The following is a 27082-nucleotide window of genomic DNA, read 5'->3' on the forward strand; positions in this document are numbered from 1 at the left end:
ATGGAGGCTGCTAGGGAAGGGCCGCTTTTCCCTTCGCCGCCGCGCTGCAACCCCCGGTCCCGAGCGGGTCCTTTGGTCCAGCCAAACCCCGACGTGGAGACCCGAGCAGCGGCGCCAGCGGATGGTTTTGCAAAACTTGGTCTTAACTTGGCTTGTTGGAACTTGGGTAGCTTTTTTTACCTACTTTTTTTTGCTTAACCTTCTTGCTGGAGTTGAAGTGTGTGTGTGTGTTCTTTAAAACTAGTATCCTAATTTTTAAAACCAAAACGGGAGGGCGTCCCTGGCATTTGGGCGGGTCGATTTAAAAAGTATGTCGAGCCTATAGAGGACCAGAGCGGGCCTGCCTGGGGAGGGGATTGGCTTAGGACTTCTGCATGGCCCCTGTGACCATAATACAAGATTTCTCATCCCCTGTAGAAATGCCTTGGGAGTTTTTTCCACCATGTACCAAAAGGGCAGGTAACTAATAAAGCTAGATTTTTAATTACCCGAGGCAAAAGTTTGGGATGGGTTGAAAGAAGGAGAACGACTGTCTTGTTTTAAAGCAAAGTGAAAGCCACTGTCTTTTGTGCATGGCAAAACCAGAAGTTTGACTGGGGGCTTCAAGGAATGAAAAGACATTTTGTATATTTTTTAGGCCGCTTCCGGCTTAACAGATTTTAAACTGCTGGCTTCACTGCCCTTAAAAGGTGCCCCATGTGGCTACACGCAGCTGAGCCTTGCTGTTTTTCTCTCTTTTTTTGTAAAAAGTTTCTGGACGAAAGAACAGATCATGGCTCTTCCTCCCACTTCGCTAAAGATGTTTGAATCCAACCCCTTTTCCCCAGGCTGTTACTGCAATGCAGTTTGCCCTTGAATGCTGGGAATAATGCAAAGACAACTTGGGGCGTGGCTGGGGCGGGCCTAACTTTTGGGGCTGGCTCAGAATTTCCTGCCAGCATGTCTGGGAACCCTGAAAGTGGTGATCCACCATATCTGGATAGCACTAGATTGGGGAGGCTTGGCGTGAACTTAGGGGGCTTTGATAGATATAGGACACATCCCTTAGCATGTTCCTTCGGCATGTCAAATCAGCGCGTGCACATTATATTTTTAAAGCTGGAGTCCTTGACCAACTAAACCCTATTTTGTTCAGTGGGGCTTCCTTCTGAAAAGACCTTTATGGGATTGCATTGTGAAATTCCTTAACATGGGCTGGATTGCGTGATATGAATATACTGTGGTTGTAGACATACTGATATACCCTACAATACCATATTCTCATCTGGAGATCATGAGCTGTCAAGTATGCTTAGAAGATTCTCGGCCCTTTTTCAGCAGTTGCAACCTAGGAACAGAATAATGTATGAAGCTCCCTTCAATTGATAAGCTTCTAGAAGGTGGCTAATGTTTTGGGGCTGTGGATAAAAGCATTATTTTTTTAAAAAATCCTGCTGGGAACAGAAGTCTCTCATGGATTTTTTAAAAAATGATGTTCTCAGAGTTCCTTGTTACTAAAAAAAAATTAGAGGTGCTTACAAAATATTCTTCAGGATACCTTTTAAAAACCGATTTTAATTCGACAGACAGAAGAAGACTGAAGAAACTTTGTTTTGGTCATTGACCAATGAAATTTTAATTTTAATTATGCAATCTGGCGTTTTGGTTCCCCTGCTTCGAAATAGCAGGCGGGCTTAAAATGTGACAACATTCACTAAAATACTACGATAATTGTAGCAATACTGCCATTCTACCAAACCTGATGCCATCCAGATGTTTTGAACTCATTAATCTCCCCGTAATGACTTGGAATTCTGAGAACTGTCAACTAACCTATCTAGAGGAAAATGGATTGGGGAAAGCTGACTTTGTATATTAGCACAGCTTTTCAGTCTGTAAATAAGCTAACCGAGTAATTCTAATCAAAATGTCAGAATTGCCTCTCACTGCCATTTTTGCCCATTTGAAAACGAGCTGAAGTTTGACAACCTTCCTTAGCAATTACTAAACAGGCACAATTTCCTGTTTCTTGGTTATATTAACATCTGTGCGTTGCTTCGTTGGTGGCCACGTATATTTATTTTGTATGTGCATTGTTTTAATTGAAATTGTTTTAATTGTTTTATGGTTTTTATTGTGGTAAGCCACGCAGAGTCATTTGCTGAGGTGGGTGGCTGTAGAAATCGAATAAATAAATAAATGTTGGGACGATGGCATAAACAGCAAAAAGTACCTTTTAAAAAAGGGTTTAGAAGCCTTGTAAAATCATCACATCTCTTGCAACATCCCGTAGTCTCGTCCCACCTCACCAAAATTCCAAGAAAGATGATGATTTTATGAGAGATTGGTAAGATTTGCTTGCCAGCTCCTAGCATAGAGATCCAGTTGATTCCTCAGATTATTGGAAGGGGCAGTGAAGAATTTGAGGAGATGGGGTGGATTCCCTGCTTATAAATCCTGAGATGTTTCCTGCTTCATTTCTCTGTCACACAATTGGGCAGTGGGTCCAATTCAGACCTGTGTATCTTTACTCAAAAGGAAAGTCATACAGGTGGTCCTCAACTTGCGACCATTTGTTTAGCGACTGTTTGAAGTTATCGCAGCAGTGAAAACGTGACATGACCAGTCCTCACATTTATGGCTGCTGCAGCGTCCCCATGGTCACATGACCCAAATTCAGGTGCTTGGTGAATGGTATGTATTTACAGTGGTCCCAGAGTCACACGATTGCCATTTGCGACCTTCCCAGCCAGCAAAGTCAATGGGGGAAGCCAAATTTGCTTAACAACCACATGACTCACTTAATGACCATGCCAAAAAGTCATATAATTGGGTGTGACTCACTTAACGACCGCCTTGCTTAGCGGAAGTTCCAGTCCCGGTTCTGGCCGTAAGTTGAGGACTACCTGTACTGAATTCAGTAAAGCTTTCTCTGAGATAAATATGCATAGGATTTTTATGACATCAGGTGCATTGGGGCAACTGGCATGAACCTGCGTTTTTCTTGCCCCTCCTAGAAATCCCAAGACCTGTGAACGTATTGCTCCTGCAGTATTTACACTTGGAAGTGTATTTGATTAGACTTACTTCCAAGTAAACCTGCCTAGATTATGCTGAATTTGCTAGGGTGATGTAGCATCCACGCCAATCCAGCGGATGGCTGAAAGTAGATGCAGCCAAAACAAAACTTAAATTGGCTTAATATGATCATTCCTCATCTATTACTTTCCCATTTCGTTCACATTAGAAGTTACAATTCAGGAACAAGTTTTGAGTGGGCTCTGGAGCCTGCCCATAAGTCTTTTGAGGCCAAGACCAGGATCCTCAGCTTGTGGGCCCCCTGTCCCCTGTGCAAGGTTCTGCACAACCAAATTAACAGGTCCTTTTTCATTCCTTCTCTTGCCCTTGTAAGTAATCTTTTGGAACAAACAATCAGAACTTTTGTAAAGCTGTTCCTGTATGTGCTTTATGGATGTGTGTGTGTGTGAGAGAGAGAGAGAGGGAGAGAGAGTATATGTGCATTGCTGAATGAAAGTGATTTCACTTAAATTGGGGTTTTGGCTTTTTAAAAAATTAATTGCATTGCCAAACACTGCTGTGTCCTGTTGGATAGCAGAGTGATTCAGGAGCCTCCATGCAATTCAGGAAGTGGCCAGCCATCCGAAACCATGTTCCGGGACCAGGGGACTGCAGATATTTTCCATAACTTTTTTTTTTTAATTGCATGAATTTGCAGCAGATACGAAAGATCTGGAAGAGGTGCAGATTCATCTATCTTTTTCTGTTGTGGCATGGAAAAGATTCCTGGAGCCTCTTCCCCCTTTCAAATGCTGCAGTGGTCCTGGGCGCTTTGCAAGCGGGTAACTTTGCAAATTGACTCATTGAGCCCTGTTGAGCTGGAGAGTGGATCTGTAATTTCCAGGCCAGCTTTTTTCAAACTTGGCAACTTTAAGATGGGTGGACTTCAACTGCCAGAATTCCCCAGCCAGCAATAGCTCGCTGGCTGGGGAATTCTGGGAGTTGAAGTCCACCCATCTTCCAGTTGCCCAAGTTGAGAAACACTGCCTTAAATGATAAGGACTCCAGCCATAAAGGGCTGCATGGATCAGGACCAGCACTTCGAATTCTGCCTACCAGGGTAGCTGCTGTAAAATAGGTCTTCTGCTCAACTGGCCTCCGTCCATTTAGAACCTGTAGCATTTTCTGAGTAAGCAGGTAAATAAGCTATAACAGATCATCACATGTTGAAATTTTATTATATATTCATTGTTTTATATTGTAAACCACCCAGAGTCCCTCCGGTCAGAGGAGATGGGTGGTGACAAATTTGATAAATAAATTAATAAATAACAAGATTCTGAGTGATCCTCAAAGACAGCCCCGTGTGCAGGGTATTATTCCAGTAATCTAAGCACAAGAGGATAAGGGTATTAGTTGCTCCCCAGAGGATGAACACCAGTAAAGATTTGAGTTGCCTGAAAGTAAATACCTTCTGGCTTGAATGGCAGGGTGGAAGTCATCTGCTCAACATTGAGTGGCTTGGGTGAGACCGCTCTGCCACTGCCTTCCCAGAATTATACCAAAAGCACACCAGTCTGAAATGTAAGCATTTCCAATTGGCCTTAAGCAGCCTGTTGCCAGAGCCGCTGAGTCCTACTCATTCCTGGCTGATTCATTTGATTTGCAAAGAAGCTGTCCTTAGAATTGCGACGGGGTGTGTGCATTTTAGTGCTTCCGCGTCGGTTCCTCTTGTTGGCTACAAAATGTAAAATATATAAGCCCAAAGCTCAATCTAATAAGATTCTGGACACGAGAAAACTTTTCTCCACTTTATTTGGTACCAAGTGAAGTGGGATTCCTCTCCCAAAAGCAGAGCTTCTCAAAAACCAAGCAGTTTATACTTTTTCAAGAAGGATGGGTTACAAGCAAAAAACAATAATTGGATAATTTTTGCTGCAGTGGTCTCAGGTGTCTCTTAGGTGTGCATATATTTGTGTTTTTACCGAATATAGTTATATTTTCTACTTCCTAAGAATCATCTCCCCCTTAAGGCGGGAAATTACCTAATGGAAGGTGTGATTTTTACCATGCTAACATCTGTCCGGCTACTTTCGGACAAGATATTTCTTATATACGCTTACTTGCATTCTTTCCCATATCTCTACTGGCTCTATTTCACGTCGCCCTTGCTACCTTCCCTCCGTGCTGTCTCTGCTGCCCATATTATCTCCACTGTCATCATAAATCAGCATTCCTCTACAGGTTTCACAATTGCATCACTCATTTCTCTGTTCACCGCCCTCAATCTCATTTTCTGGCACTGGCTCTGTTGCAGTCACCCACTGCCGGTGTTCCCGGTGCTTCTTGGTCCCTTCCAAGAGAAGGATGAAGAAGAGGCCCCGAATCCTGACCCTGCTGTGCCTTCCAGAAGATGTCCTCTTCCATGTCCTCAAGGGTCTTCCTGTGGAAGATATCCTTTCCCTCCGAGCTGTAAGTCAAAAAGATTTGTTTTTCTTTTTTTACACCTATGGAGTTCCCAGCCCTTTGGAGAAACAACCAAGTTCAAAAGTTGGAAAGTCACATCTGGCACTGTGTTTCACTGCCTAAGGTATATTCTTTTTTCAAAATGTTGTGATTTCCTTCGGTAGTTTAAGTCTTTCAAGCGCAGCTCCTGCTAACTTCTCGGACACCTCCGTCTGGTTTCCTTAGCAGTAATGCGGAAGTGGTTTTCTATTGTCTTCTAGAATAGTGATTCGTTTTTGTTTTTTAAATCCCAAGCCAGGGTTAGAGTTAGGTCTGATCTCCTGATGGTCTCCTATCCAAGTATTAATGAATTCCAGCCCTGCTCAGGACAGGGAGATGCTACTGCTTGCTGTGACTGGTCGGATGTAGGATGTTGTTCATATAGGAGGGTTTTGACGTCAAGGGCATGGAGTGCAAGAGGCCTCCACAGAATGTGAACATTTACAGGGGATTGAGAAAGGGGAAAAAGAGGGCATCGTACAGGATGCATGTGGGAGAATTGTGGCTCCACCCATATTGATAATGGGCAGAAGGAAGAACCTTGAAGGAACAGAAGGAAGAGTCGCAACCAAGGCAACAGTCAGATAAAAGAAACCTGAGTCCAGAACAGAAATGTAATTTGAGAAAGACCCTCCCTAGTTCTCGTGAAGATAAAGGGAGGGAGGGGAGAAGCACATTCAGACTTGCAAGATTCTGTTACTATAACCTGATAATAAAAGTAGTGTTAGCTTACATGGCTTTGCTTTCTAAGTTTTGTCAACCTTGGAGGGCTAACAGTATTTGCATCTAGCCCTGCCCGTTGCTTGCTTGACCTCCCCAGCATTTTGCATGTCACGTGGCCCTCCACAAAGATGTTCCTGCTAGAATGCTCTTTCCCACAGCTGTTCCTTCAAGCTGGGTTGCTACCCATCAGAATCCCTCGGAGTAGCTGGGGCCAGAGATTTTGGCTCTGGCGGGGATGTGGTTAAGAGGTGTAATGAGTGTCTTATCCTTGCAGGAACACACACCAACAATCCATGGTGCAAACAACATACACCTGTCCTTCCAGTCTTGTACACTCGTCCAGGATTCACCCCCTGGCTGAACATTAATTGCCCTTATTTTAAGATTCCTTGGCTATGTTGTCTGCTTCGGTCTCTTCCAGGTGCATTCTCATCTTAAGTATCTTATAGATAACCATGCTTGCGTCTGGGCCTGTGCAAGCTTTCAAGATGAGTGGCCTTCTCCAAGGAACTTGAAGATGTTTGAAAGGTAACTTAATAGAACTTGAGGAATCATCAGCTGTCTTGAGTTGCGCATCCATCACCAACTAAGGTAGAATTGTCAAGCCCTCCTGACGTCTTGGAGTTGAAACTAACTCTGGAGCTCTTATCGGCTGCAATTGCAAAAATCAGTAGCATGTTTTCCTGTTACTTCGAGGAGGGAAGCACCAGCAAACTGGGGGAAGGATAAGCTTTATCCCCCAAAAGAGGGGGAAATGTGCAAAAGAGGAACAATTGCCCTATCCGTCTTTGTGATGCAGTCCGTCCCATATCCCTTGTGGCTCCATCCTTCAGGGCCATGGATGTTAAGTCTCGCTTTCACCACCAAAAGGCTGTCCATCTTTGATATAAGTAAGGATTTATGCCTAGATGATACCACACTGGACGGAACAATGAGTTTTAGTGCAGAAAGTCTTCGGTCTTTCAAAGTTTCACCATCTTCCAGAACAGTAATAATCTCTTCAGAATGTGATGTTGGTTGACATACCAAATGCATTCTAGAAACGATAGCTGTGGGGAGAATGAAATGTGCCAATCCCTCAGCACAAATCCCTAGATTTATTCTAAGCTCCCTGTATTTTGCCGAGCTCTGAATTTCTCCAAATGCAAGGATGCTTTTGGTTTTTCCTCCGTATTCATGCAGGGCTGCAGAAAAGGGTAACTTTGAAGCTGCTGTTAAACTTGGAATTGCCTACCTCTACAATGAAGGCCGTAAGTGCATGCACCCCACTTTGGAGACCATTGTTCTTGTTCTTCTCAAGTTGAGCATGCCCGTCTTTTCTTGCCTTGGGAGTGGGAAATAAGTTGATGCATATCTCTGAGTTTGATGTGCAAGTTTGAAAAAGAACATGGCAAGCTGTGCTGTGGCCTTCCGTTAAGTCCTTCCTTCCGTCAGCCTTCCCTCCCTCCCTCCCCTGGGAGAAATCCAGGTCTTCACTGCTTTCCTGAAGGCCGGTGGAGTTAGGACCATCCAAATCTCTGGGGGAAGGCAGGTGCCATGACAGAGATGGCACCCTTCCGAGGCCCCACCGACCCTGCTTCACCAAGGAAATGTGGAGAATGCCCACCTTGCCAGTGTTAGTGAGACTTAGCTGCCCACAAGCTGGTAGTTGAAGTTTCACCCTGCATCTATAAACTTGAATTCAGTAACCTTTCTGGTTTAAGCCCTGCCCTGTCTTTTTTTTTAGCATCTGTTTCCGACGAAGGCCGTGCAGAAGTGAACGGGCTCAAGGCATCACACTTCTTCAGCCTGACCGAGTGCTTGAATGTCTCCGCAGCCCCTTTTGTCTGGCTCTTCATCCGCCCACCCTGGTCTCTCGGTGGGAGTTGCTGCAAAGCCGTGGTCTACGAGAGCCTCCGAAGGGGGTGTCAGCAGCGAAAAGTAAGCCAGCTTGTTCTGTGCCATTCAGTCCCGATTGACACTTCTTGTGGGACTTCTTATTGCGGTCTTCAGCCTAGAGTGGGCAATGGAGGGACAGGTTGGCACATTCCGATCACAGTAATCAGGTATCCAGAGAAGTTAACATCGGTATGATCAAGGGAGGAAATTGCAACGACTGGTACTAGCCGCGCAGTACAAATCCTGAGAATCTTTGATTTAAGTTTCTAGTCTTTATTTATTTCAGAAGATAGCTAGACAGACAGATTTTTGCTATATCAAGGGAACTACAAGCATATATTCTAAAACCGATCTAGTGCCAATCTTCCTTCCTTTTTATTTATAAACGATGTAAGGACACAAATGAGTATCCCTTTAGTTGGGACATTGACCAATGAAATAGATGGAGGGGGGAGTGAAACAGTCGCCTTCTAATCATATTCCGTTTTTAAACTAATCTTGCAACAGCTTCCCTGCCGAAATCGCTTTCTGTTGTTATATGCCGTGATACGATATTGCTGTTCACGACACAGCGGTGTGCATAGAACTGGGTTGCTTGGCATTTTCTGCTCAAAGACAAAATTGTTGCATTTGCCAGAAAGGGCCCAGACATAAACAGAGTCGTGATAGTAGTGCAGTAGAACAATGAATAGTACAGGTAGTCCTCAACTTATGACCACAATCGGGACTGGAACTTCTGTTGCTAAGCAAGGCGGTTGTTAAGTGAGTCGTGCCCAATTTTACGACCTTTTTTGCTGCGGTCGTGAAGCAAATCCAGCTTCCTTCATTGACTTTGGTTGTCAGAAGCTGGCTGGGAAGGTCGCAGGTGGCGATCACGTGACCCCAGGGTGCTGTGACCATCATAAATACCGGTTGCCAAGCACCTCAATTTTGATCATGGGACCACAGGGGCACTGTGATGATCACGAGTGCGAGGACCAGTCTTAAGTCGCTTTTTCCAGCGCCATCGTAACTTTGAATGGTCACGAAGTGAATCGTCGTAAGTCAAGGACTATCTGTAATTATTGTGCATAAAATGGTGGGTGAACTCTCTGCAGCTGGAGAAAAATTTGGTAGATTTCATCCTTATGCATAAAGTCTAGAACAGGAAGGCTTGTGGTGCAGGCCTGCTCTCGTCAACTTATGTTAACCTTCAGTGAATTCAGTGGTCCTTCTCCCATGTAAATGCATAGAGGAGCTACATATGTCCTTGGCCGCTGATTTTTCTCTCCTGCTACTTCAAGAAGCCGCACCGGATCTTAGCCAGAAGGCCAAGGAAGCGATTCAACAAGCGCTGTCATCTGCTGCTTCTCTGGATCGCTTCTCTTCCTACCATCTTGGTTCGCTTTCTGAAACAGTTGCTGTTGCTGCTCCCCGGCTGGTGATTCCCAGGAATGAATTACGTGATGCTAATAAGATAAATTTCCCAATTCTGATTTCACAGAAGGGCTTAAATACTTTCCCAAGACTTCTCAACAATGGCAACGTTTTGTAGATCTAGAATGGTCTGGCTCATCCCGATAAACATCTTCATTTGACTGTTTCCAGGTTAATTTGCAAAAACGATGAAAAAATCCATCCTTGCAAGCTTAAAAGGAAAAAAAAAGTTTTAGTGTAAGACAGTTCTAAAAATGTTGATTTCTAGCTTCAGTTTATACTAAACATGTCCTCCACCCACCCACCCCACTTTGATCTTTTCATAGACTCAGAGAGGATCGATTCTATACTGTTTGGCAAAAGTTCTGAGTCTCTTTGAGGTAAGGACCACTTTATTACACCCCTGTATATAAAGCCTGCCATCATCTTGCCCACTCTCCACACACCTGTTGGAAGCACCTTTTGAGTTTTGATACTCTGAATCACACTAACAAAACAGGTTCCCCTGGAAAGCAACCTTGTCCTGGGCCAGAGTACAGGTAGTCCTCATTTAGCGACCACAATTGGGACTGGCAACTCAGTCATCGAGCAAAGCGGTCGCTAAGTGGGAAATCGCCTGAATGTGACTGTGTTTTCCTTTTCCCCACTCCCCCAACCTTTGCAATGCTTACCCCAGCAGTGCTGGGATAGCCAGCTCGAAACTAACCAGGCTAGTCAGTTTCACACCTTCTGGTTTTGTTCGCCTCCTAGCCATTCCCCCACCCTTTGGAATGCTCACCCCAGCGCTGGGATAAGTAACAAGAAAGGAATTAATGTTTGCATTTATGTTCATTGGAGAGGAAGGGATTGCAAGAGAGTAAGCAGGCACACAATGGGGCATAGACATTGAAAGGAATGCGCTGTGCCAGCAAGCATGCTACGCAAACAGCCTGGCATATTTTGAATTTTGGCTGTCGTTGAACACGACCTGGTATCAATATATCAAACACACTAGATCGAATTTCATGCTATCCAAACTCACACTAATTGCGACCAACTGGTAATAATTTATTAAACATGCAGGCCACCCAACTCTCAGCAACTCTGGGCGGCTCACAACAATCAAAGATATTACAATCAAATCCATAAAACTAAAAAAGATAAAAGATGGCATGCGCGATGAAGCAAGGGTCTCACTCTCCCTCGCCAGAGGCCTGGGTGAACAGCCAGGACTTTATGGCTGTTCTAAACAACAGCAGAGTGGGGCCAATCTGGATCTTGGGGTGGGGGGGACCTTGTTTCAGAGGGCAGACGCTACTACAGAGAAGGCACACTTCCGGGGTCCCAATAGATGATACTGTTTAATCGAAGGAGCCCGAAAGATTTATATGATCTGAAGAGCAACCCAGGAACCCCTGGTAGAGAGCACAATGTCTATCTGTCACTGCTTCTATCTGACAGGACCCTGGCACATCTTTCCAGGTTACCTGATTCTGTGCTATCTTTAATTGTATCCGTCCTACCTACGGCTGAAGTTTAGCACAAATTTTAGTGACTGCCGTTGCTATTTGTACTACAGTTACTATGATAATGTATTTTATGTAATTTTATTGCATTCTTTTAAAGTCTGTGCATTTTGTTGTTGTGCTTCCTGGCCCAAAAGCTGTAATAAAGCTTTGACTTGAAGGAGTCCAGAGTGTGCCAACCCTACAGGATCAGATTGGCCGGGCAGATGATGGTTTTATGATGCTCAGCTGCTATTTGTTTTTATTTTTCAATTTTTATTGCAAGCCACCTAGGGTCATGTACAGGTAGTCCTTGACTTATGATCACAATTGGATCGGAACTTCTGTCGCTAAGCAAGGTGGTTGTTAAGTGAGTCACGCCTGATTTTGTGACATTTTGCCTCGGTCGTTAAGTGAATCATGTGGTTGTTAAGCAAATCTGGCTTTCCCCATTGACTCTGCTTGTTGGAAGCCAGCTGGGAAGGTCAAATTGTGATCACGTGATCCCAGGACACTGCAACAGTCATAAATACATGCCAGTTGCCAAGTGCCCGTTTTGATCACGTGACCGCGGAGACACTGCAATGTTCGTAAGTGTGAGGACCGGTCGTAAGTCAGTTTTTTCAGCGCCCTTGTAACTTCAAATGGTCGCTAAACGAATGATCATAAGTTGAGGACTACCTGTGTGTGAGCTGGGCAGCTACATAAATCAAAATCTAAAACAAAAGAAAATCCAGGACTGCTGGATATCCTGCATCCAAGACTGTTAAAAAAGGACTGGATTGTGACGGCTTGATGCTTTCCCGGAACAAAGCCATTTCCCCAGTATTCCCCCTTTTCTGTTTGTTTGTTTGTTTATCGTATGGCAGCATATCATACATATTATAAATATATTTTAAAAATTGGGAATATAAAAAGGTATATAGGAAACGTACATTGGCCATAACGAAGATTACGAATATAGGCTTTTGCAGCATCGGTTGCCATCAGGAAATCAGCAAAGTTCCCGTCGTAGGCTCTCGTCTGACATTCTTGTATTGTGTGTTTGACAGTTTGCCTGTCAGCCACACCTTGGAGATGGTATCTAAGACGGGCCTCCTAAGACTTTGGGGAGTGGCTGAAGGGTCTGTCATATACGAGGCAGCCAGATAATCCTATGGATCTCCTGGCTAGAGCACATCTGTTTTCGTCGTCTTCCCCTTTTCTGTTACCAGGACGAAGAGAAAAGGAGAGAAGCCCTTGAGATGTTTGAGGATTCCTCCCAGCAAGGCTGCTTGCACAGCTCTTACCTCTTGTGGGAAAATAATCAGAAAGCTGCTGTGAGTCCAACAGCGTTTCTTTGGTATAAGAGGCTGCAAGGGCCACGGTGGTCTCTGTCTCATGGCTCCCAGGAAGAGATGGCTCTCCTTGGGTGCCTGTGAGAATGGCAAGAAGGCCGTCGCATCAGTCAAGGACTGGTTTAGCTTTTGTTCTTCCCTGCAGAAGGCTTCAGGCCCCTGCCCATGGAGAACTGGTGGGTGGGTCGGTAGTTACTTCAGCTGGATGATTTGCATGTAGATCTTCTTCAAGCCAAGCTTGGTTTGCAACGACTTCATGGATGCATCTGTGTGGCTTCCTTGGGAAGAACCTGGAAGGGCTTTGCCCTCCCTTTTTACAGAATGTTTTCTGATTTTCCCATCTTGCCTCTAGCTGGGATATTCCTGGAGGTCTCCCATCCAAATAACTAACCGTGCCTTGATCCTGCTTAGCTTTTGAGCACAAGCCTAGACAGCTGCCACCAGTGGGAGATCCTTACAGCTATAAAAGCTGTCTAAAATGTGTTGTGGGTATACATTATAGGGCCAGTTTGGTGTAGTGGTTAAGGCTTCAGGCTAGAAACCGGGAGACCATGAGTTCTAGTCCCGCCTTGGGCACGAAGCCAGCTGGGTGACCTTGGGCCAGTCACTTTCTCTCAGCCCTAGGAAGGAGGCAATGGCAAACCACTCCTGAAATCTTGCCAAGAAAACTGCAGGGACTTGTCCAGCCAGTCTCCAAGAATCGGACACGATTGAAATATAGGGCAGAATGAAAGGAAAGATGCTGTGCAAATAATGGGTCTGTGTTTAGTGATGACTGCATTCCTTTGTTACAGATGTCAGATCCTGGTAGATACCTCCATAGCTTCAGACAACTCAGGGACTATGCATCCAAAGGTTCCTGGGAAGCTCAGGTACAGTCATCATTCCTGGAACTAAAGTTTTTACATTGATTGATTGATTGATTGATTTTGCATGCCCCTGTAGCTGCTTGGACGCAGGGTCTCCCCCATTTGCTTCCAAGCTGCAACACTTTCTGCATGCATGTTCAGCGCCATTCCCAGACAAGGAATCTTTTCCTACCCCTGTGGCTGAGAGGTCCCCTTGGGCTTCCTGTACCTTGTCAATGAATGGGAATCAAAAGCTGTTCGCTTGGCTTTGCCCTCCTCTTGTAAACCTTCCTTGATGCCTCTCTGCCTGGTTGGAAAAGGTCACGTGGCAAAGCTATGTCTGGAGAACCCAGATGGTTAACCACTTGACTTGGCGGCAGCAGACGAAGCTGGCGGGCCTGCTTGTCCCAGGCCGATTTCCCCGGGAAGCAATGATATGCCCGGGAAATGTCTTGCCCTCTCTGAGCCTGCAGCTGGGAGGAAAGCCAAAACAGATATGGTGCTGCTGGGAATTTGGCCCCCAACAGCTGCCAGTGGTTCCAGATGTTGATGTCGTTCCTAAACCCTCCTTCCCCAAAGGACTGAGGGTTCTGTCACCAAATGCAGCGAATAATTTGGATATTCCTTGAAATCGCTCCCCGATTACATTTGCCCATCCCACCAGATCTAGCAGAGAGGGCATGCTGCGGGTCCCGTCGGCTAGAGAGCTTCACTTTTCTGCTGCGGCCCCCGCTTTATGGAACATCCTCTCCCCCAAAGTGCGGCTGGCTTCGTCCCTTTTAACTTTCCAGAAGTCCCCCACAACCTGGTTGCGTCATCCGGCTTGGGGACCCCAGGGAACTCATGAAATATATGTATATTTTTAAAAGTTGTGTGTCTGTTATAATTTTAAAGTTTTTTAATAATCATCATATTAATGCTTGTTTGTACATACTGTTTTCAGCTTTGTTGCAAGCCACTCAGAGTCACTTGCCTGTGAGCTGGGCAGCCTTAGAAATATGACAAAATAAATAAATCTTGGGGTGCCTGGAAAAAAAAATGTCCCTCTTCCTAGCCTAGCCTTTCTCAACCTTTTGACCCTGGAGGAACCCCTGAAACATTTTTTCAGGCTTTGGGGTACCCCTGCCCATTCAGGCTCAAAGATAGGCCAGACATTACAAAATGATTCTATTCATTTCATGGGTAGGGCCGTCTATAGTGTTCTTAAACTGAAAATAAAGAATGAAACTTTCCTCTCTAATGTGAAGTGGCCCGAATTTGAAACAGTTTTTTAAATAAATCGTGATCTCCCAGGGAACCCCTCGTGACCTCTCGTGGAACCCGCGGGTGCCACGGAACGCTGGCTTAGCCGAATGGCGAGTGTTTTATTTCTTGCGTCTGGAAGTGGAGCTCCGTTTTCCTAACTTAAGTTTCTTTCTGCCGTCTGCAGATTGCTCTTGCCAAAGCTTGCGGGATCGGGAACCCACTGGGTCTGGAAAGCAAAATGTCCATGGAGACCGTCTTCCAGTTCTTCCAAGCCTCTCTTCCCCTGAGCAAGCAAAGCATTTTCACTGTGCAGAAGGGCATGAATGAGACAATGAGGTAAAGATGTCTGTCCTGCTGTTCTGTGATTAATTGACTGACTGACTGATTAATTTATCAAATTTGTATGGCCACCCAGCTCACAAAAAATAATTCTGGGCAGCATACAGCGATAAAAGAAAACAACATACAGCGGGTCCCCGGTTTAAGAACGAGTTCCATTCCTAAGTCCGTCCTTAAGTCAATTTAGTATGTAAGTTGGAACGGTTACTTAGCATCAATTAGTCAAGTGTTTGTCTTAGCATATAGTATGTATTTTACCTTTCTATGCATATAAAACCCTTAAAAAACACTTCCAACTCCACTAAAACATCTTAAACGTCTAAATAATATGCAAAGTAGTATTGTGTATTTAACTCGAAACACTGTCCTTAACTCGAATTTTTAATATAAGAGGCTTTATGGCCCTCCGTTCTTAACTAGGAGTCGTCTGTCAACTGGGACATCTTAAACCTGCTGTAAAAACAATAATGATAAGAAATAGACACGATCGTTATTAAAAATCAAATGATTATTAAAGTTTAGAATATACAAAGCAGAGGGAGAGTGAGGATATCAGCCGCAATAAGGGAGCCATCTTAGGATGTTATCAGTCCACTGGGACCCCATACCTCATCCAGTTTCTGCCAGTTTTTAAAAACAGGCTGAATGGGGGGTGGGGGTCCTATTTGCCCTTTATTACCTTCCCTCCCTCCCTTTCTCTCTCTCTCTTTTTTAGTTCTGGCTTTTCCTTATGAAAAACTCTTAAATGACAAAAATCTCTTAATTATTTTAAAAAAGGAAGATGGCTTTGATGAAAGAAGCACAATTGGATAATTAAGTCCCAGCCGAGAGCAGAGATGACTGGTTTGCCATCTATCTTTATTTTAGATACATTTTGGTCGACTGGCTGGTAGAAGTAGCCACCATGAAAGACTTCTCCAGTCTCTGCCTTCATATGACGATTGGCTGTGTGGACCGTTACTTGAAACTAAGGCCCGTGCCCCGGGCTCGGCTGCAGCTTTTAGGAATTGCGTGCATGGTTGTTTGTACCCGGTAAGCACTGGAGCTCTTTGGGGTGCTGCTGAATGCTTGGTCTGGTAGCAGCAATTTTTTTTTTTTTAAATGAGGATTGCAAAGGTTTCTGAATGCTATGGCAGTAGCAGCTACAGGTAGTCCTCACTTAACAACCACAATTGGGACTGGCATTTTGGTTGCTAAGCAAAGCAGTCATTAAGTGAATCCAACCTGATTTCACGGCCTTTTTTGCAGCAGTCGTTAAGTGAATTGCTGTGGTCGTTAAATGAACCATGTGGTTGTTAAGCAAATTGTGTGGTTTCCCATTGATTTTGCTTGCCAGAAGCTGGCTGGGAAAGTTGAAAATGGCAATCACGTGACCATGGGATGCTGCGATGTTCATAAATGCAAACCGGTTGCCAAGTGCCCAATTCGTGACTGCAGGGATGTTGTATGGTCCTAAGTGTGAGGACCAGACAGAACTGAACCAACACTAAATGAATGGTTGTTAAGTGAGGACTACCTGTAACAATGTCTCTTGCTGCATTGATGGAAAAATTGGGGACTCAGGAGCCCAACTACAAATGGAGAGGTGGGGAGGAAGTACTTGATGGGATGCATTTTGCTGGGATTTCAGGAGCTTGGGGCCCTGTCAAATGCTGCCTACCTGCTTTGCTGAGACTCATTTTTAGTTACACTCCGCTTCTACCCTTAGAAATCAGACCAAGTCGTCCTCCTGCAGTTGGGTTTTGATGCAAATTGTTCTTCTGTTGCAGCTTTGTTAGCAAAGAGATTCTGACGATTCGCGAAGCTGTTTGGTTAACAGACAACACATACAAATATGAAGATCTGGTTAGGATGATGGGGGAGATTATCTCTGCCCTGGAAGGCAGGATAAAGGTAAAGTTGTATGTAGATTTTGGACGTTGTCTTCAGCATCCGCTGCCGGACAGGGAGGGACGGGCCAGGTCCTTCTTGGTCTGAGCCAGCCAAACCACCTGCATTTCCCTCACAGCTCCATATAAGCTGCATCTCAGATGAGCTGGTTCTGGGAACCAGGTCTTTCTGTATCTCAGTATTTTTGCTTCCCCTTTCCTAATACTGTAAATAAATAAATGGCGTTTTGTGTATGTTGCACCCCTCTTACAATCCCCTGCTGGGGAATCCTGCTGATCAGTCCCTGGCAGCTTGGGTGGGGAATGAATTTCTCGTTTAGTTAGGACTTTGATCCTGTTGAGCTCCGGCTTACCCCCAAACTGTAGTTGAGTTTTCTATATTTTACAGGTTCCAGCCACAATTGTTTCTAACAGCGCTGTTGGAAGTGATGTGCCTGGAACGCATTTGGGACGTCAGTGTCATATGTGGTCACTTACCACAGCATTCAACAAACGTTGAACAAATCCTCCTCCTTTGTTTTTTCCCAGTGCTGGTTTGATTCTGCTGTGACTGTTTCTCGGCTCAGATTCAAAATTTAAAATGCCTTCCCTCTCCCCTCCCCTCCCTCCCTCTCTTCCTTCCTTCCTTCCTTCCTTCCTTCCTTCCTTCCTTCCTTCCTTCCTTCCTTCCTTCCTTTTCTCTTCTCTCCTCTCCTCTCCTCTCCTCTCCTCTTCTCTTCTCTTCTCTTCTCTTCTCTTCCTTTCTCTTCTTTATTTTCCTTCCTTCCTTTCTCTTTTCTCTCTCTCTCTCTCCTTCTTTCCATCCATCCATCCGGTGTTGGATTTATAAAAGCAACGAACCCCCAGAAGGAACCACAAATATTTTCGCTCTGTGGTTTCTGGAGCTGGCGCTGTGTGTTTTGAAGCCGTCTTCAAAACACAGTGCCGAACAATGGGCTAGAAATTTAAGTAAGAAGCTGGAAGCGACTAGAAGTCTTAAAAATAAGTAGATATTTAAACCCTTAGGAGAAATAGAACAGCTACAAATCAGAAAACGTCTTCTGGAGGCTTTGTGTTCCACTTAGATCTTACCTGGGTTATGCCCTTGTTTGACTGGCACCTCCTGATTTCCTTTTTTTTTTTTAAGATTCCTACTATCGTTGACTATAAAGAAGTGCTACTGAATGTCGTTTCGCTGGAGAGAAGGACTGCCTCCCTGTACAGTTTTATCTGTGAACTTTCCCTCCTAAACACGGGCCTTTGCATCTATTCCCCTGCCCGTTTGTCTGCAGCAGCTTTGTTGTTAGCGAAAGTGTTGCATAGGCAAGGTGAGTTTTGGGTCTCATCTGAACAAAGACCAAGCCGTTGTTTGTTTGCCACGATCTGTCGAATCAGCCACAGTTGTCAAGCTGGGCTTGATGTAGTGGTATGTGAGAATGACCTTGGGAGACAGGAGGAAGAGCTGCAGACCAGGCAACAGTCAGATAAGAGGCAGCTGAGCCCACAGAAGGAATGGGGTGTGGCAAACGTCTCAGAAGGGACCCTCCCTAGTTTCTTGGGCTGTAAAGGCAAGGGGGGAGAGATGTACCTTCAGACTTGAAAGATTGATGTCAGCCTTGCAAGGTAGTCCAGACAGGAAGCACACCCGGAAGTATTAGCTGTGTGTTTTTTGTAAGATTACATTAATAGAATCTTGCAAGTTGGAAGGTACATCCCTCCCCCCTCGCCTTTACAGTCCAAGAAACTAGAGAGGGTCCCTTCTAAGACGTTTGCCATGTCCCCATTCCTTCTGCGGGCTCAGCTGCCTCTTATCTGGCTGTTGCCTAGTCTGCGGCTCTTCCTCCTGTCTCCCAAGGTCATTCCCACACACCATTACACTTAATGAATAAAGAGTCTAAGAAAAGATTTTGATCCCGACTGGAATACCATAGTGAAAGACTGAATGAAATGTAATTTATTGAAGTTGTTGCTTCAGACATCAGTGGCATCCAGATGAATAGGACAATGAAGTGAAAACAAAGTGGTGTTGAATTTCTTGGATGGCTCTTCATTTTGGGACCGGCCTGGAAAGTAAAGCTGGCTGCAAAAAGAGGGAGAAATTCAGTTAGGAGCATAAAGGTAGCTTATAAAGAGTTAGAGAAGAAGGTTCAGGCATGAGTTCAACAGCTCTTGGGATCATCATACTTCAGTAATAGATGAGAGTTTTTCCTGAGTCAAGATAAAGTTAAACTGAGCTGTGCTGAAGGGAAAAAATGGCAATATTGATGTCTGTCTTTTCATTTGTGCCGTCTCCAGCTCGTCCTTGGACTAGCCAGTTAACTGAAACCACAGGATTTTCCTACGAAGAGCTGGTGCCCTGTGTGCTGAGTCTCCACAAGAAGTGGTAACCCTTTGGGCAGGGAGGGGCTTCAACCAACTGAGTTTCAAGGAGTGACCAGTAATGGATTTTCACTGGGAAATAACCAATTAGGCAAGAGCTGATCCCGGTGTTGGTACATCATGTTGGTAGAACCATAAAGGAACCGTGCCAGGCAGAAATTTTGGCCAGGCTAGCTGGGGACAGGGGAAGCTGTGGTCAAACTTACCTGGAGATCCCAGGCCAGGGAAAGTTAAGGTATTCTGACAACCATGGCTGCTGCAGAGGTTCATGGAGATGATTCCTGAAGTTGCAAGAGATACATTTGGGGGCAGACCTCAAAAATGTCTTGATGTCTTCTTCCATCCAAGGCCAAGTGTTGGCCTTGCCCTACCAGAAGCTCCCTGCTGTGCCTAGCCTTGCCTAAGGCTCTAGCCACAAGCCCTCTGGCCATAACACCCAAGCATCTGTGCAGAAGGCACATTGGGGCTCACCTGCAGCTACCCTGGAGCAAGCTTATTGTTCCCTGTTGCTCTCTGACTGCTTGGTGGCTGCCCACAAACTGCTTTTCCTCAGTTGGCGAACAGGGCAAAGTCTTTCTGTTGCAACCACCACTGGTCCACGCTGGCCAGTTCCCTCTAAGCTCACTGCTGAGGTTTTAGTGATGGGGGCAGGCGCGGCATTTCTGTGATCAGCCAGACAGACACTGGCAAGTTGCCCTTGCTGGAAGGGTTTGCTTGCCCCATGGCTTCCTCTTGGACCACAAAGATGAGACCCCCAAGCCCCCCAACCTTCAGGGAAGGGGTCCACTCGGGACTGGAGGCATCTTCCTTTCTTAGAGGTCTCCAAGATGCCTAGTTGTCCAGGTGTCCTCTCAGCTGAAGGCATCTCTGCCTTTAGCAGCAGAAGCAGGCAAGGATGCTGAGGAAGTGGTGGGTCCCTCCCTTCCAGGCCAATGGAAGCTGGGCTTGTCCTTATTCTGCTACTCTCAAAGACGCAGCAGGGCAATTTAACAACAGTTCACACCAACTGGACCCAAGTGGTGAAAGAACACCCCTAGAAACCACCATTGACTCTCATAGAACGGGTTTGGCACCTTCTCAGAAAACTTTCTGAAGTCTAGCAGTATATAAGCCAAGGATTATTAAGGAGGGTTAAAGTAGGGGGGGAGGAAAGGATGCTGTAGTGTAAGGGTGCATATTCTTCCCAATCTACCCTGCTTGGAGGGAACTACATGAAAATATCTCCCCCCCATCTGACATACAGCAGGCATGAGGGGCCGCCTTACCAAATCTTTCTATCTCCTTGTTACATGCTCTATTGATCTCTTGGTATCTCTTCTGCCAAGCTGAAGGAGGCTTTATAACCTCAAGGATCCAGTAACAATTTGCAAGGGGTTTTTTTTCTCCCCCATATTTAGTTAATCCAATAGAGTTCTGTTGGTTACTCACCACGATTGAAGAGCAATCCAAAGGGGCAGTGAAGATTTGGAGGGGGCGGGGATGAAGTGCCCTGTTTCATTAGAAAAAAGGAAGGGTTCTCCCCTGCTTCTGCCCAGTGTAGTAAGAATGGGTGATAAGTCCATGAAATGTAAAAACCAGAATTGGACATCCAGATTTTTCTCTTCCCAGCTTCCATGAAGATGTTCCCAAAGATTATAGGCAGGTGTCCCTTACTGCTGTGAAGCAACGATTTGAGGATAAACGCTATGAAGAAATTGGAAAGGAAGAGGTAGGCTAACTGCCTTTGCCAACGGTGCAAAAATGGGGAATAATTGGGGCAGGAATGAAATTGGCTGCCGGTTGTCTCGAGGATAAAGCTAACTGAAAGTGTTGGTGCATGGTAAATTCTGTTTTGTTTTCGCAACCGTTTAGCTGGATTTATACAACAGACTAAGCCCCAGTAAACAAGCCACATGACAGATTAGTAAAAAGAATGGATTTATCCTGTCTCTTAGATACGAAAAGGAAAATGAAGAACAATGTAATGAAAAGCAATCCTTCTGGAGTGGAAGGCGATGCTGTTTTAGTTATTTTTATTGTTCCTTTCAGGATATAATTCCTTCCATGGTTGAGTGTTTCTCAATCTCAGCCACATGAAGATATCTGGACTTCAACTCCCAGCATGTTGGCTGAGGGGATTCTTGGAGTTGAAGTCCACACATCGTCATGTGGCTGAGGTTGAGCAACCCTGGTATAGAGGGACTTAGCTACGGCCTTGAGAAGGAGCTAGGAGATGAGGAAACAGTTGCTCAGCCCCGGGGAACCGTGAGAAAGAGACTCAGAACAAGCCCACTTGACCTTTCCCTCCTTAAAAGGAGCAGTGACGCTTTTGAAGATGCTCCCAAGATTCTCTTGAGAGACCCTATGACAGTAAAGTAGCCTGCTCAGAATCCCTGCAAGGTCTGTTTCTTGACTTGGCCCTCCTCAATGGTACAAGCGACAGGAAAATAAGATTTGCAGGGGGGTGCACAAGCTGGAAAATGGGCTTTTCTTCACACACGGAACAAACACATGGTGGCTTGGAAGTTTTTTTCAGACCATTCAAGCCAGGTTGTGGTCCAGCTGCGTAATGGTCTGTGGGAATGACCTTGGGAGACAGGAGGAAGAGCTGCAGACGGGGCAACTGTCAGATAAGAGGCAGCTGAGCCCATGGAAGGAAAAGGGGTGTGGCAAACGTCTCAGAAGGGACCCTCCCTAGTTTCTTGGACTGTAAAGGCGAGGGGAGAGAGATGTATTTTCAGACTTGCAAGATTTGGTTAATGTAACCTTACAATAAAAGTAGTGTTAGACTCATGGTTGGAACTTCTTGTCTGGACTACCTCTGAAGGCTGACAGGCTGCTGAGGGTTTTGTTTGAGTAAATCCATGAGTTGGGTAAGGCAGTTGCTCCTCTCTCCCTCCGCCTTTGCACATCCTGTACACCAGCAGGCTCAGATTCCCCCGTGCCGCCTCTGCTTCAGCCCGCTGTAACTTATCTGGGCATCCCACTCCTGCCCTCCTCTTATCTCCCCACCTCCCAGAAAGCCTCAACACGTACTCTAGGTTTCTGCATCCAGCTGAAATGTGCATGTCCTGGCTTCATGGCTTTGTGATATCTTACAATAATACTGTGTACTATCCATGTTATAGTAGCGGATTCATTAGAAAACCACTGACTATTGATAAATATAAAATATAAGGTAGATTTCTTTTTCTTTTCTTAGACTGTATTTCTAGTTCGTTTCAGTTTTTTTAAGAAATGTTTAAGATTAAAGATTGTCTTCTTAACTGTAGATGTTTAAACTAAACTGAATTAAATTAAATTAAAAAACCAGGAGGGTCCATGCACAAAACAGTTTGTACATCTCTGAAGGACAGCATCTGGATTCTTCCTTGGGCAGCTGATGTAAGCTAGTGGGAAAATGAGTTTCTTTCCATGCAAATACACTTAGGATTGCACTAGTGTCTACTAACTGTGGCAAGTGCTGGTGACAGGTAGACCCCACTTACTGACCAACTTGTTTAGCTACCGTTCAAAGTTACAACGGTGCTAAAAAAAATAGCGTTGCAACCAATCCTCACATTTACGACCGTTGCAGCATCCTGCGGTCACGTGATCCCCATTCACATGCTTCGCAGCTGGCTTCCGACAAGCAGAGTCCATGGAGAAGCCAGCAGTGAAACTGCAGGTTGCAGTCGCATGGTGTCTCACTTAGCGACCATGGGTGATTCACTTAATGACCAAAGCGGAAATGAGGTTGTGAGTCTGATGGCCATGTGATACGACAGAGTTGCCTGTCCCAACTGTGGCTGCTAAGCGAGGACTCCCTGTATCAGGTAACTGATGGGGGTGGGTAGAAAGAATGGCCAAGCCCTTGGCAGCAAGGGGCAGTTCGGATGCCAGGATGGATGCAGCATGCCACCTCCGTTGACCTGTTGCTGTTGCTCTAGGTGATGAGCTACAGCCAGCTCTGCTCCCTGCTAGGAGTGAAACGGGAAGATCCGGAGCCTGGATCCTTGTACGTGAACGCGGTGGAAACCTTCCTCACTTCCCCATCGGGAAAACGTTCTAAAAGGCGAGTTCAGTGCTTGGGTTCTGATTGAGTTGGGAGGACGTGGGCGCTGCGTGGGCAGCCGGGTCATGATCTCCGATTCCACACTGGCGCAGCAGCTCTGGGCCAAGCTTGTGGTCCTGGGGGGGTCTCAGGGAAGGGAAAGGCTGGGCTGTGGGAAACACCCTGGGCTCTGCTGCTTGAAAACACGGGCTTGAAGGCAGGGGAAGCTCCGGTTGAGCGTTCATTGACTTCTCCGGGCTTTCCTAGGGGGAAGAAGGGCAGCATTCGCAACAGTTCTTGACTTAGCAAACCAAAAACCTGTGGCATCTTGGCTTCTCTCTCTGTAATAACTGGGGTTCTAGTTCTGCTTCTAGGATTCTTTGATTTGGGTTTTTTTAACGTGCATTTTTGCTGCAATTTGAAATTGCTCGCCTTCTTGTGGGATGTGATGGCATGTGGGAAAGGCCTTGGGAGATGGGGGGAAGAGACACTGCCTAGGGAACAGTCAGATAAGAGATGGCTTGGCCCACAGCTGGAGAGTGGGCGGGGCAAGAGGCTCAGGAGGGACCTCCCTAGGTTCTTGGGCTGTAAGAGACAGTGGGAGGATTGTACTTTCAAACTTGCAAGATTCTGTTAATGTGGCTTTACAATAAAGTAGAATTAGCTCCTCTGGTCGTGTGTCCTGCCTGGTCTACCTAGTAAGGCTGACATCAATCTTGCAAGTGTGAAAGTACAAAGGAGACGGCAGGAGACTGGTACTTTCAGACTTGCAGGATTCTGTTAATGTGGCCTTATAATAAAGCAGATTTAGCTCATCATGTTCCCTGTCTGGTCTACCTGGGAAGGCTGACAGGCTATTACCATTTCATAATGAATGTGTTTTTTACATTTGCATGGGCTTACATTGCGGCAGCCCTCTTGATTTTTCTCGCATGCGCACACAAGTGCCAGGCCTTGGCTGCCTTTGGTGGCCTCTGGAGATGCAGGATCAGCTCGTCCTGGGCTCAGCTCTTCTGCAAGTTTATGGTGGTGTTCCCTTCACAGGAGAAGAGAAGACAGCATCCAGGAGGACCGGGGCAGCTTTGTCACCACCCCCACAGCTGAATTGTCCAACCAAGAGGAAAGCCTTCTGGATAATTTCCTTGACTGGAGCTTGGATGCTTGCTCAGGATATGAAGGGGATCAGGAAAGCGAAGGCGAGAAGGATGGAGATAGTAAGCTCCATGTTATTTCTCCTACAGTACTGGTATCTCCATGGTAAAAATGCAACTGATGATGTCACAGTAGAGGGATAGTTTTTTTTTTCAAATCTGGTCCCCGCCATCTCCACAAAGCTTGAGAAAGTTCTGGCCTGAAACCCTAATCCAACTCCTGATGGTCAGTGTCAACAATGTGGAGTCCTTGGTGCTCTATGAGCTGGGTGGTTGGCTTGCAGACGTTTCATTACCCAAGTAGGTAACATTATCAGTGCGAGGGAGGGTGGGGTTGGCTCCCTGTTATATGCAGTAGCTTGCCCTGCCAGTGTTGGTGAGACTGTGGTTTCTTCCTTGGTAGTACCTTGATCGGGGTATTGTTTTCTGCTTGATTGTTTGTCTGGTGTTCATCCCTGCTTATCTGGATATTGGCTGCTGGAGAGGATGTGTTCTGGCCTTTTTGTTTCCTTCTTAGCTTTTTTTTGTCTCTTTTGATTGGTTTGTAAATGTGGTTTATCTCTATGTGTCTATGGCTGGCTGATTTGTTCGAATGCCAAGCTTCCAGGAATTCCTTAGCGCTTTTTGATTTTGGAAAACCACACCCCACCAACACTGGCAGGGCAAGCTACTACATATAAAGAGGGAGCCAACCCCACACTCCCTCACACTGATGATGTTGCCTACTCAGGTATTGAAATGTCTGCAAGCCAACAGCCAAGCTCAGAGAGCATCAAGGACTCCACAGTTCAACCCTGAGCTCCAGATATTCTCTTCTATTAAAAATGCAACTTCCAAGACTTTCATTCCTTGGCTTGGATATTTTTACGCTTAGGATGTTTATTTTGTAAACCATCCAGAGACAGCTGGATGGTGTGAACGGGTGAAGAATTATGAACTGAAGAAATTGAATCCTGCAAGGCAGCTTATTTTATTCTGAGTTCATTTGTTTGCCATATGTTACAGTCAGTATTGTGACCCCTTTGACGTCAAGATTGTCCCCACGGCCCTAAATGGCACCTGCTGACTTTCAAAGTTAGCATTTTTTTTTAATTATGTTTTTAAAAAGCTCAAGTGGGCAAGATTACCCAGCCATGCTAGACTTCAACCCTTTAGACAGTGTTTTTCATTGGTTTTGGTGTCTCTGCTGGCAAACTTTGCTGAATTCCAGAGAAATTTTTATGCACAGCTTCATACATCATGATTAGATGATTTAATGAATATGTGATATATTTAGGTGATTTGTTTTAATTTAGTGTGTTACTTTTTTAGTTTTTCTGTTTATTTTTTATTTTATTTTGGTATTACAATTTCCTATGTTGGATATTACTGTTTCTTTCTCTTCTAAGTTTTTAATTTTTTTTTTTGTTTGTTTGGCTATTACAATTTCATAATTAACATCTTAGATATTACTGTTACTTTTCTAAGTTCTTTATTTTCTTTGGCTATTACCATTTCATAATTAATGCCTTGAATATTACTGGGTTTTTTTTTTCTGTTTAACTTTTTATTTCCTTGGTTTGGCCACTGCCATTCCATAACTAATGAATGCGTTGGATATCAGGCTTTTTCGTTTCTTTGCTTAGCTTGTGCTTCTTATACTTCTCTCTTACAAATGGCACTGAATTCTGCCAGAGGTTGTTCAGAAAAATCAGCTTGGCTAGTTCTAGAGCACAAAAGCAGACTGCCCTGGCTTAATCTTGGTTTGATTTCCTCAGCATGCAGGTGACCATCTTACTGTAAGGATTTTTTTTTTTTTTTTTTTGGCTGTACAGTTACAGCTCCCATTGGAATTCCGGATGGAACTCTGGCACATCTGGACTCTGGGAAGCCTTGCTGTTGCCAAGAATCCAGCGATGAAGAGAGTCTTTCCAAAGAAGGGTCTCAGTACATCTTAAAGCATTATGACCATCTCAACAAGGGGAGCGAGTGCCCCACCATCCAAGCTTCTCCCTGCGAGGCCAGCTCGGGCTACGCCTCGGTCAACAGCACCAGCCCTCCTCCTACTGATGGCAACTTCGGCACGTGCCCCAAAGCAAGTTCCGTGCAACCTCTGAGTCTGGTTGGGGATAAAATCCCACATCTGCCTTCACACTCAGAATCGTGTTTACACTCTGCCAGTGGCCGGTCCGGCAGAAGACAGGCCAAGCGGAAAAACGTGACAGCTTACATTGAAGAAGGGAAGAGCAACACAGGCTTCTTAAGCCTCTGACGTCCAGAGGCTCTTTCCCGGAACGTCAGGACCACCCCCCAAAGCAGGAGCAAAGATGGGAGGCGTACTGAGCCTGTGTGTCATCCTGATTCCCCTAACACGGCTCTCGGCTTTTCCCGAGGTCACTGCCCTCACTCCATCTCACCCCAGTAGGCAAATCAAAGGTGAAGATGCTAAGACATGTAACATGGAGCTCCTACCTAAGATGCAACGTGCAGGTCCTACCTAAGGCCTTACCTAAGATGCAACATGGAGGTCCTACCTAAGGCCTTACCTAAGATGCAACATGGAGGTCCTACCTAAGGCCTTACCTAAGATGCAACATGGAGGTCCTACCTAAGGCCTTACCTAAGATGCAACATGGAGGTCCTACCTAAGGCCTTACCTAAGATGCAACATGGAGGTCCTACCTAAGGCCTTACCTAAGTTGCAACATGGAGGCCCTACCTAAGTTGCAACATGGAGGTCCTACCTAAAGCCTTACCTAAGATGCAACATGGAGGTCCTACCTAAGTTGCAACATGGAGGTCCTACCTAAGGCCTTACCTAAGATGCAACATGGAGGTCCTACCTAAGGCCTTACCTAAGTTGCAACATGGAGGCCCTACCTAAGTTGCAACATGGAGGTCCTACCTAAGGCCTTACCTAA

The 27082-nt window shown here is 45.4% G+C and overlaps 1 protein-coding gene across 1 annotated transcript; it reads left to right on the forward strand.

Annotated features, from left to right (window-relative positions):
• On the forward strand, positions 1-26433 carry CCNF (cyclin F). Its single transcript, XM_063315085.1, has 17 exons — positions 1-124; positions 5315-5469; positions 6647-6753; positions 7408-7475; positions 7952-8145; positions 9846-9899; positions 12218-12322; positions 13135-13212; positions 14618-14769; positions 15640-15804; positions 16542-16665; positions 17788-17968; positions 18936-19023; positions 20628-20727; positions 22928-23052; positions 24076-24245; positions 25997-26433. Exons 1-17 carry the CDS (start codon positions 1-3, stop codon positions 26431-26433), a joined length of 2427 nt encoding a protein of 808 aa, XP_063171155.1.
• Positions 26434-27082: the final 649 nt, after the last annotated feature.

The sequence above is a fragment of the Candoia aspera genome, chromosome 14, assembly GCF_035149785.1.
Source record: "Candoia aspera isolate rCanAsp1 chromosome 14, rCanAsp1.hap2, whole genome shotgun sequence".
In the NCBI taxonomy this organism is placed as follows: Eukaryota; Metazoa; Chordata; class Lepidosauria; order Squamata; family Boidae; genus Candoia; species Candoia aspera.